The 12,190-nt window shown below is 44.1% G+C and overlaps 1 protein-coding gene across 3 annotated transcripts in view; it reads left to right on the top strand.

The window, feature by feature from the left end:
* The window catches only part of RELL1 (RELT like 1), a 61,298-nt gene that overhangs the window by 22,994 nt on the left and 26,114 nt on the right, over positions 1-12,190 (top strand). For all 3 annotated transcript variants that reach the window (XM_045573485.1, XM_036418789.2, XM_036418782.2), the window contains exons 2-3: positions 7,314-7,535; positions 9,553-9,624. In XM_045573485.1, the coding sequence (XP_045429441.1) occupies positions 7,314-7,535; positions 9,553-9,624 (294 nt within the window). The remainder of the gene's footprint in view (positions 1-7,313; positions 7,536-9,552; positions 9,625-12,190) is intronic.

Raw genomic sequence — 12,190 nt, forward strand, 5'->3', positions numbered from 1 at the left:
CAGACATGTGGGTACCAGTGGGTTCCAAGGAAGGGTGCACAATTTCTAAATCTCTTTGTTTCCGGCCCATTGACCCCTGATTATCTGAGTCTGGTCTTGAGGCTCCTGAAAATGTTTAATAAACAATCTTTTTTTTTTGTACATTTTCCCCCACCTCCTCAGGAGTGGTACCTTCTGGCAAGGGGTTGGCTATATTTCCAAAACCTCAAGCCTCAAGCAGAATTCCTCTAATGTTAGCATATTGATTAGCAGGAGTCATTTGCCTGAAAGCCACAGGAAAAATGCAGACTAGAATTACTGGGAAGACAGAATCAGAGAGACATAAGCATTTTTCACCCGTTACACTGCCAAGCATGTCAAACTCATTTATTTAAACAAGGCGTGCGGCCCGCCGGCCTTGAGTTTGACATGCTTGCAGTGCCATTGGAGTCAGTTGTAAATACAAATATTACTTGGAAACAAGCTAGAAAACGGCTTTTGGTTGAGGGTAGGAGGGAGATGACTCTTAGCCAGTCCTTACACTTTTTCCTCAGTTCCTTGCAGTCTTCAGTCTTTTTTATTTCACGTCTTCTTTTCTGACCTTCTCCACAGGATCTTGGCAAAACATGGTGACTCCTCAAAACACACTAAAGCTAGTGTAGGTAACTAAATACGCCGGTCTGGGCCAAGGAAAACCCCATGGGTTTTGATAAATGCTGTCTTTGTTGGACTTTTTTTCCCCTTGTAATGTTGTGGAAGGGAATCACACGCAGAGGTACTGGAGATGAGGTGGGGGCCTCTTTTTGGAGAGGCTAAAGGGACCTCTGGAGGGAGGTCAGAGATGGCGGACAAAGAGTAAAGTTTTGCAATTCATCTCATAAACTGCTTTGGAGTCTGGTGTTGGGCATTTTCAGAACATACTCTATTTCTTACTGTTCTAATTGGAACCCATTGTTTTGAAGTTTGGAGATCATTTAAGCCTTGAAGGGAAAAGGAGACTATGAGAGCAAATGAGTATTCAATATTTTAACAGAAAAGTAGGTAAATGTTGAAATACTATTGGGGGGAAAAATTGAAATATACCTTAAGCAGACATTTGTAGTTGGATGGTGCTCTGTTACAAGCCCTGCTTTCCATATTGTTAAACAAAAACCCTCCTGGCTGAAAGTTATTCTGAAAGAAAGGGTTGATTGAGCCAGAAAAACGACCAGGTCCTGGGACATACAGCACCAGCAGCTGGGCTCATGGAGGACAGACATGTCCACCATCTTGGGGTTGACGGGCCTCTTTGGGGGAAGAAAGATGCAGGTTGCTTTGAAAGAATTTACGTTAGCTATAGATTGGGGGTGAGAGGTAGTTGGGAGAGGTGAAGCAGAGAGAATTCTGGGATAGGTGACTAAGCTCCTAAGGAAGAAGTATTTGATGCTCCTGGATCAGTTGTGGGCAATACCTGGAAAGTTCATGCCTTAAGCAAGAGTGATGGCATCTGGTGGTGTGTGCGTTTTAGATAAGAGCTGAAATAGCTGCCTGAAGGTTGATTCAAAAGTTCAACATACATTCAGGAATGTGACCAATCTTTTGTTGGTTTCAGCCTATGGCTCTGTTGATTAACTTCTCTTGACTTCCTCCCACCCTCCTGCCATAATTTAATTGGGGACAGCTCAGAATTTTTCTCTTGCCACCATGCAGATAAGCAGGCTTTGAGAAGGAAGAGGAAGCAGGGTACCTCAGGCAGGACACAGGCTGCCTGGTTTGAATCCAGGCTCTGCTACCCAGTGTGTCCTTGGGAAGCTTGCTTTACCTTTCTGGGCCTCCTAGTCCATTGGTAACGTGGGAATCATACCACTATCTGTGTCATAAGTTAATGTGAAGATTCAGTGGTTTGCATTGTGCTGGCTCCTGAATGCTCCATACATGTGGTAGTTGTTGTTAATAGTAACAAGAGTAATAAACTCTGCACCAAACTTCTCTCCCTTATGGAACCCTCCCCCCAACAGACACCATCTCTTATATGTTAAGAGAAAATAGAGGGTATTGGGCACCTGCTCCCTCAACTTCCTTGTGCCCACCACACAGGACTCTAACTCATCACCCTGCTTCTGGAACCAGTGTCTTTTTTCCCCTATTCAAATGTTTAATCCGTCTCCTTCATGTGGAAATCATTCCTTCTGGCTTCTAGTTATCACTCTCTATTCCCTCTCACTCTCCCATTTGCTCTTTCTGCATATACACTGAGTGGCCTGATTATTAGGATTTTTGAACACATAATAATCTGGCCACTCAGAGTGTGTGTGTGTGTGTGTGTGTGTGTGTATACATGTGTGTGTATATATATATATATATATACACACATGTATACACACACACACACACACACGGACATACACACACATACACAAATATTAGAAGCCTGGTGCATGAATTTGTTCATGGGTGGGGTCCGTCCAGCTTGGCCAGGGGGAGGAGACATGGGCTGTTGGCTGGCCTGTCTGCTGATCGAACTCCTGGGTGAGGGGACAGTTTGCATATTAGCCTTTTATTATATAGGATATACTCCGAGTGGCCAGATTATTATGCATTCAGAGATCATAATAATCTGGCCACTCAGTGTAAATAGGTGGGTTCCGCCACTTAAAAACAACCATAACAACAAAGCTCCAAATCAAAATGCCTTCTCCCCCTCTATCACTCTCACTCATAATTGGCTCCTAGAAAGAGTGAACTGAGTCCAGTCTGTATTTGTCCTCCCAGGGAATCCCGCCTTACCTTAAGCCTGTTGAAAAACTGCCCCCTCCAAGGCCACAAGGATCTCCCTGTACTGTTTTTCTGTCCTACTTTATTTTCAAATGTATTTGTTCATTTTATGTATATATGTATGTATGTACGTACGTACTTATGTTAGGATTTTAAAGTGTATTTCAAAGAAATGACAAACAGGGAGTAAAACATAGCAAGGAGAAACTTAAAAAAAATTCTAAGTTGCTTCCTAAATTCGAAACTAAAGGTATCCCATGTATTCTTAGAAACAACTTCGTGGCCTCATTTGTCTTAGTTCTACATTATCTCTACAGATACTTCTTAGGTTCTTTTTCTTTTCGTTGTGGTGAGAACATTAACATGAGGTTTACCCTCTTCACAGACGGTCAGGCGTATACGCGGTGCTGTTACCTACAGACAGTGCTGACAGCAGGTCTCAAGAATGTACTCCTCTTGTGTAACTAATGCTTTATACCATGGGAGCAAAAACTGCCCCTGGCAGCCAGTGCTCTGTCCTCTGCTTCTGAAAGTTTAACTACTTTAGTATCTCGTGTAAGCGGAATCAGGCAGTGTGTGTTCTGTGACTGGTGTACTTCACTCCGCATACTGTTCTCCAGGTTCATCCTGTTGTCACTTGTGACAGACTTCCTTCTCTTTTAAGGCTGACTGGGATTCAATGGTAGGTGTACACCCCATTTTCTTGAACCATTTATTAACCGATGGGCATTTACGTTGTTTCCATAGTGTGGCTATTGTGCATAATGCTGCAATGAAGTACAGGTATCTCTTCAAGATCCTGATTTTAGTTCTTTTGGATAAATACCCAGACACGGGACTGTTAGATCATATGGTAGTTCTATTTTTAAGTTTTGAGGAACCTCCATACTGCTTTTCCATAGCAGCTACACCATTTTACATTTCCTTCTTATTTTAGTTCTCTCTTGCAGCATTTGACCTCACCAACTTCCCATTCCTTCTGGAAACTCCTTCCTTTGTGCCCCAGGGTGGCACCCTGGCTTCTCTTCCTCTGCTTCCTCATGGAGTAGATCTAATTGCTCAATAAATATTTCCATCTCAATGTCCCCGGTCTGCCTCTATCTCCACATGCTCAAAACTAAGCTCGTGACCGTGCCCTCTCCATGCCAAGTATATTAGTTTGCTAGAGCTGTAACAAAGTACCACAAAGTAGGTGGCTTAAAATAGAGAAATGTATTGTCTCCATTCTAGAGGCTAGAAATCCAAGATCAAGGTTGACAGAGTTGTTTTCTTCTGAGGGCTGTGAGGAGGGATCTGTCTCATGCCTCTCTCCTAGCTTCTGGTGGTCTGCTGGCAGTCTTTGGCTTATTTTGGCTTGTAGAAGAAGCATCACCCCAATTTCTGCCTTTTTTATTCACACGGTGTTTTTCCCGTGTGAATGTCTGTCTACACATTTCTCCAGTCATGTGGAATTAGGGTCCACTGTAATGACCTCATTTTAAGTTATCCTTGTAAAGATATCTCCTAATGAGGTCACATTCCAAGATGCTTGGGGTTAAGACTTCAACTTATGAATTGAGAGGGAGGTAAAATTCAACCCATAATACCAAGTGAACTTTTTTCTAGATTTTTCTAATCTCAATGAATTAAACCAATGTCCACCGTGTTGCTCGAGCAGAAATGTGAGCATCATCTGTGTCATGCCACTTGCTCGTGTGTGTATATACATATATATATATATATATATATATATATATATATATTTTTTTTTTTTTAATATATTTTATTGATTTTTCTTACAGAGAGGAAGGGAGAGGGATAGAGAGCTAGAAACGTCGATGAGAGAGAAACATTGACCAGCTGCCTCTTGCACACCCCCTACCGGGGATGTGCCCGCAACCAATGTACATGCCCTTGACCAGAATCGAACCTGGGACCTTTCAGTCCGCAGATCGATGCTCTACCGCTGAGCCAAACTGGTTTCAGCCACTTGCTCGTATATTAACTAGGGTTCAGAGCTCACAAAAATTGGAGGCAAAATTTTGGAATAGGAACTATGGCATCCAATAGGTTTACAAAGAGGTCTGGGACTCCCCAACTGGCTGACAACCTCTGCTCTCTATCTCTCTCTTTTTTAAAAAGCATTGACCACCTTGGTACAAAAGTAGTATGTATGTACAAATTTTGGAAAATTATAGAAAAGTATACAAATAAAATTTAAAATTATCCTATTATCCACGTACCCAGAATTATTTTTTTGTCTGTTTTATGCCTTTATGCATTTTTTTTTTTTTTTTTTTTACTAGTTGGGTCATACTGTATGTAAGATTTTTGAATCTAACATAAAATTCAACATTGGCTCATAAGTGTTTTCCCATAAATAGTTTTAAATGATGCATTTCATTACATTAAATGATAGATGCTTGACTTCAATGTTTTCTTACCATCCCATTGTCAAACATGTAGATGCTGCCAATTTTTGACTTTTATAAATATCTATAAACCCATGAAATATGTGCACGGGTGGGGTCCCTAGGCCTGGCCCACAATCAGGACCGATCAGAGCCTTCCTTCCTGTCAGCTGCCGGCTGCCAGCTGCCAGCTGCCAGCTGCCAGCCTGCCGGATTGGGGGAGAGGGACCGAGGGAGGTTGGCTGTTGGGGTGCACTGCCCACTAGGGGTCAGCTCCTGCATTGAGTGTCTGGCCTCTTGTGGTCAGTGCATATCATAGTGACTGGTTGTTCCCGCATTCCGGTCTCTTAGGCTTTTATGTATGGAGATGCTGCAACACCTTTGCTATTAATTTGGACTCAAATAATTTATTCATAATTCAAATACACTTCAGCTGGAGGTGAAGGAGAAAGGTAGACAGTGTCTTTAAGCAAATTATTAGTGTTAATTGAAGGAAAGTTAAACTTATCTATGTTTACAAATGATTTAGGCATTATCTGTGAATAGTTACTTAGGATTTAAAATTTACTCTTCATTGAATTGCTAAGGTGGATCATAATAGAATCTCCAGTCAACATTTTCTTTTTTAGTGATTCTTGGTAGTCTATTGAGCTGTCAAATGGAACTTTTGGAATGATGGAAATATTCTCTTTATTTGATCCATCCAATATACTAGCCAATTAGCCATATATGACTATTGAACACTTGAAATGTGGTAAGGGCAACCAAGGGACTGAATTTTTAATTATATCTAATTTTAATTGACTTAAGTTTAAATAGCTACCATGTTTCCTCGAAAATAAGACATCTTCCAAAAATAAGACCTAGTGCATGGAAAGATAAGACATCCCTTGAAAATAAGACCTAGTGCAACTTTGGGAGAAAAAATTAATATAAGACACTGTCTTATTTTCGGGGAAACAGGGTACTTGTGGCTGGTGGTAACCATATTGGATACTGTTGTTTCTGTCAAGACAATGACTAAACACTTCTATAGTGTTTTATCTTTTCTTAGACACTTTTACATGCTTTACCTATTAATATATTTAATCCTCATAATGACTCCATGAGGAAGTCTTCCATGAGGAAGCATATTTCTCCTTTTATCCAAAAGATGTTCCCTTCCCAGCTGCCTTATTGTTGAAGTCATAGAATAAGTACTCATTGTCATGTTTTTCTTCTGAAAATGGCATGTCTTCCATGGCATTTCTCCTAATCTGCCATGATCCGCCCATGTGTTGACTTGTTTGATGGCTGTTTCCGATGCTGCCCTGCAAGCTCTGAGGTGGCACTGGCTAAGCAACGTGGTTTATCACGTTCTATATCCGGCTCCCAGCAGAGAGCTTGTCACAGAAAGGGCATTCGTAAATGTTAATTCGGATCAGTGAACGAATAAACAGATGCATATGCTTTAAATTTTATCCTTGCACCCCCGGGCCAACATCTTAATGCCACCCTGGGTTCACTTCCTTTTCATACTGTACTAGTACATCTTTCAGTTGACTAAATCCTAGGAGGCTCCTTGAGACAGGGTTCTTTGTTCTGCTTGCCCAGCGATATGGCACAGGTGCCTCGAATGGTGGCATGTGGTGAGCATGTCCTATGCTGCAGAAGCGGTTCTAAATGTCCCACACGCATTAAATTTACTTCATCTTCATAACAAGCGTACGAGGGCGGTAGTTTCACAGTATGCCCGTTTCACAGTGAGGCCGAGGCATCGCTTTTGTCATCGGTCAGTGTCACACAGCTGCTAAGAGGTGGGCCTGTGCGTGAACCCGCGTCTCCTGAGTCCAAGCCAGTAACACCACCCAGTGAGCATGTGTGTGCTCTGGGCTGGGCACCTCACTCCCTGGGCTTTTATCCCATGCTGTGCAGGTGCTCTTACAGTGAAGAAGCAGAGGACGGCTTGGAGAGCTTTAGAAACGTTATCCATGGTGGGACCCAGTTTATGAGGGGCAGGGACAGGCTGGCACTGAGTCAGCCCAAACCGGGGCCCTCGCCTTTGTGCCTGGACTGCCAGACCCACCGGAGGCTGCATGGCCCATGGCTTTGGGCTCAGACTGGGGTTTAATGTGAACATTTCCCAAGGTCGTGGGGCTGTCCTTGCTCCCTGCAGACGTCTAACGCAGCCCTGCGTGTGTCTTCCCGCAGACAGTGGTGGCAGCCACTCACTGCACTCCAAAGCAGAGACGACCCCGTCGCCCACTGACAGTGCCGGGAGTGGGCACCCCGAATACATTGCCTATGCGCTTGTCCCCGTGTTCTTCATCATGGGGCTGTTTGGCGTCCTCATCTGCCACCTGCTGAAGAAGAAAGGCTACCGTTGTACCACAGAAGCCGAGCAAGATGAGGAGGAGAAGGTTGAAAAGATAGGTGAGTGCTCTGGATTCTCTCTCTCTCTCTTTCTCTCTTTCCCTCTCTCTCTCTCTCTCTCTTTCTCTCTCTCTCTCTCTCTCACACACACACACACACACACACACACCCTCCATCCCTGTGAGGCAAGCTGATGCATGCTAACTGCAGGTGGTGTGGTATCAGTGTAGATGTCACCATAATAATACCGACCGTTTTAAACCTGGCTTTCAACTATTAAATACTCACCAGGTAATGACTCTTACCTGCCTTGTGGTCTTGGGCAGGTTACATTTGCTTTGAAACTCTGCTATGTATAATTGAACTGAAATTTAATTAAAGTTTTATTTCATTTATATGAGTATAGTAAACTCTACCTCATAGGATTATTGTGAAAGATGATGTGTGACCCAGATGGCCACTCTTAAATATTAACACTCTCTACTATTATTGAATTAGATTCTAACTAAATTGATGGGAAAATTCATTAGATCTCACCATTTGGGGGTATTACTTTGGCTAGGTGAGCTCTGTGTTTAATCTATGAGATTGGAGGTTTTGTGTTTAAATTAATGATTGTGTGAATAGTGCAGCATAAGAATGGCACACCAGTGCCTTAGTTAACTTTAGGGCAACCCAAGGGCAACTCACCTTTCCTCTCAAGGAGTTCCCGGATGGTATTGAGAAACACCTAAGAGGTGTTTACTCCGTGGATGTTCTTTCTGGCTGTCCGTTAGGGACGCTTCCTAAGTTGAGTCGCGGGGAGTGGTAGGTAACTGTCCAGATGCCTGTCAGCTCCTCAAAGGGCCGTTTTTGCAGAAGGTGACATTTGCAGTAAGTAGGTCGCCCTTCAAGCCAGCCCAAGGGTGGAGTGGGGGGAGCTTCCTCATTCCTTGCCAGCTTGCCGGCCTGTTGGTTTTTCCCACCCCCACTGACCTTTGAGGCAGAGAAAGAACACGGCTGCAGGATGAGTCATGAGCAAGCTTATGAGCTGGGTGTTTGTCAACAGACAGCGGAGCCGCCCACGCTTCTTCTCCCTAGACACTCTGAGGTGGTCTTAGCAGTCAGCATTCACATGGCCAACCAGACACACATTCTCATGGAGGAAGCACTTCTCCAGGTTTGTGCTCTGAACTGCCACGGAGTGTTTCAACCCTCCTCTTCCTTCTTGTTTATTGAGACAAATTATACAGACCAATTTCAGAGTAAAGGTTTGATTCTCCCCCTCCTCCCCCCCAAAGACTAGCACATACACAGTCTCCCAGAGTAAACTGATTTTGTGGGCAGATAACCATGGCCAAAATCAAGGTCATCTGGAAGTGCATTTAAAAGAAAGGAGAGTCTTATGAACATGGATGAATATTTCTTTTTCTTTTTCTTTTTTTTAATATATTTTATTGATTTTGACAGAGAGGAATTGAGAGGGATAGAGAGTTAGAAATGTCGATGAGAGAGAAACAGCGACCAGCTGCCCCCCGCACATCTCCCACTGGGGATGTGCCAGCAACCAATGCACATGCCCTTGACCGGAATCGAACCCGGGACCCTTCGGTCCCCAGGCTGACGCTCTTCCACTGAGCCAAACCGGCTTCGGCATGAACATGGATGAATATTTCATTGCCCAATTAAAACAAACCCCCCACACATTAAAACCCTACAGTTCCACTGCAATTAAAATAACCCAAGAATAATTTTTTTTCCTTTCCTTTCAATTAGCTTTTTTCCATTTCCCCTAAGGGTTTAACAAAATCTTGAGAGAGAGATAATAGTGGTGTGGGCTGATATCAACGCATGAAGCGGTCGCCTTGGAGAGTGAGTGGGTGTTTGGACTTGAGACTGAGGGACAACTGCGACTCGCCACTCGGGGGCTGCCCCAGGCAGCCGGGCTGCAGGGAGGGAGCCTGGGCGCTCGGCACCTGGGTGACCAGCTGAGCTTCCGAAGACTGCTCAGTGAGGCCTCCAGCTCCAAGACGGAATGTCTCCTCCACTTGGTGCAGGCGACCAATGGTAACATCGTCCCCTCCCCTTTCTCTTTCAGAGCTGAATGACAGTATGAATGAAAATAGTGATACTGTGGGGCGAATCGTCCACTACATCATGAAGAATGAAGGTATGTTTTAGTGCTCCGGAGCCAATCAGTATCCCATGTTTTATTAAGAACCTGCTCGGAAGAGTGGGGATTTGTGTGGACTTTCCTCTCGATTTTCTGACGTTATCTGCAGCTTTTACCTAAGCTCAGCTTCCGGCATTATCCAACCATGAACGGTTCAAATAAGTGAGCTTTCTAAGAGCCAGTTGGCCTGAGGGCTGTGGAGTCAGGCCTGGAGGTGGCAGCTTACCTTGTCATCCTGGCCTCACCTCTCAATTACCTCAGTTCCCCTCTGTAATAACAACACTTTTCTGGTAGCACTGTTGTGACATACCGCACATTAAGTATGAAGTATAATAAACACTCAAATATTATCTACTCCTTCTTGTGCTTTATGTGAAATACACACAATGCGAAATTTACCATCATAGCCATGTTAACGTGCCTAATCTATTGGCATTAGGTACATTCACAGCGTTGTACAACCATCACCACTCTCTAGTTCTAGAACGTCTTCACCTCAGACTGAAGCTCTGTGCCCATTCAGCAGTTACCCCTCTCCCCCAAGCTTTAGCCCCTTCCCCTTCCACCCGCTGGCCACCATTACTCTGCTTTCTGTTTCTATGCAGTTGGTCTGTTCTGTGATCCATTCTTAAATATACAAACTTTTATTTATTTATTTATTTATTTATTTATTAATATATTTTATTGATTTTGTACAGAGAGGAAGGGACAAAGATAGAGAGTTAGAAACATTGATGAGAGAGAGGCATCGATCAGCTGCCTCTTGCACACCCCCTACTGGGGATATGCCTGCAACCAAGGTACATGCCCTTGACTGGAATCGAACCCGGGTCCCTTCAGTCCCCAAGCCGACACTCTATCCATTGAGCCAAACTGGTTTCGGCTTAAACGTACAAACTTTTAAAATGTTTAACCTTTATGGATTTAAGCATTCCCCCTCTCCTCTGAAATGTATTCTAAACCACCACCTTCTTTCATGGAGGGTTAATTTAATGGGATCAGATACGTTGGGGTCATCACCATGGGATGGTTCCGTGCCCTCGGCGACTTTGGAGGTTTGTGCCGCTCCTTGCCCAATAGCTGCAGATCCCACACTTCACATTCCCACGAGGACTGAAAAGAAAACGTTCTCCGTGGGCACTGTATTTGCCTCTCGGTGCTGACTCACACGGTGTGCACTGATGCCGCTGAGCCATTTGTCCGGGAGTGAAATGCCTCCGTCTGGCCCAGTGAATGCCTGCTCTTCGGCCCCAGCCTTTCCCTGGGAACTCCACCTCCACATCTTCCCTGTCAGCAGGAGCTGCTGCCTGGCCCAGGCTGTTGGTCAACGCTTTTGACTTAGAGGAACAGCCATTCCGTAGGACTCGGCATAATTTTCATTATTCTTTACAAGTGTGCTTCATGCATTTGATGTAGATCTTGGTGCTTTATGTGTATGATTTCATTTACCGTATTTTTCGGACCATAAGACGCACCGGACCATAAGACGCACCAGTTTTTAGAGAAGGGAAATGAAGAAAAAAAGATTCTGAAACAAATAGTGTCCTAAAATATTTTATGTGCATTAAAACCCAACATCACAGTCATAAACACATGTAATCAACCCTGTAAAGTAAACAGCAGCATTTAGAACCATTTTAGAGCCGGGCAAGCACACAGAGACCACACAGAGCCGGGCAAGTAAAAAAACTTTTTTTTTAAAGTATATGTGTAGGCTATATTTGGACCCTAAGACGCAGGGACTTTTTCCCCCCACTTCTGGGGGGAAAAAAGTGCGTCTTATGGTCCGAAAAATACGGTATTCCTCAAAAGGTCTCTAAAGTTAGCATCTTAGAAGGCTCCAGGTAGTTGAGTTCACGTGGTGAGTGAGCAGCCTAGTTCTACCTGGGTCTCTCTCAATGTTTCTTTCAGTTTCTGTAAAACCAGATAACCAGACTTAGTAGAATGGCTTTTACAAGAACAAAAAAGACCAGAACACTTGGATTTTGAGCTGTCTTCCAGAGATCTTTCTTCAGGGAACAGTATTTGGCGATGCTATTCTTGACATTCCATGGTGCATGTTTTCCTTCACATAGAAAAGTGGTTTATAATTTGCACAAGAAATACACAGATATGTTCTCGGCGTCACAGAAGTGCCCAGTGGGGTGTGGACAGCCCTTCATTGCTCCCATGCCTATGGCTTTGAGAGCTGGGAGGCCTCTGGGCCTGCGCTTCTGAGAGCGAAAGCAGCTCCTAAACTAGTGAGGACGGACGAGGCGCTGAGTCAATTGAAGTCAGTCACCTGTGGAAACTCTTCCAGGGGCTGAAGTTCTTATATATGACTTCACAGTGCGCCCTGAATGTTGGCTCTGTGCCAGGCCTGTTCCTAGGGCTTTTCAGGGACTAGTAACTCCGTGATTCAGGTACTTTATTGCCATTTTACAGGTGAGAGACTGAGGCTCCTAGTGCTTAACTAACTTGCTGGAAAGTGGCAGAACTGGGGTTGGAACTCTGGCTTCTGACTTCAGAGTCTATACTTAACTGCTCGCTGTTGCTGCCTCCTTCGTGGTTGCAGTAACAGCAA

Source organism: Pipistrellus kuhlii, unplaced genomic scaffold (genome assembly GCF_014108245.1).
Source record: "Pipistrellus kuhlii isolate mPipKuh1 unplaced genomic scaffold, mPipKuh1.p scaffold_m20_p_1, whole genome shotgun sequence".
Classification (NCBI taxonomy): Eukaryota; Metazoa; Chordata; class Mammalia; order Chiroptera; family Vespertilionidae; genus Pipistrellus; species Pipistrellus kuhlii.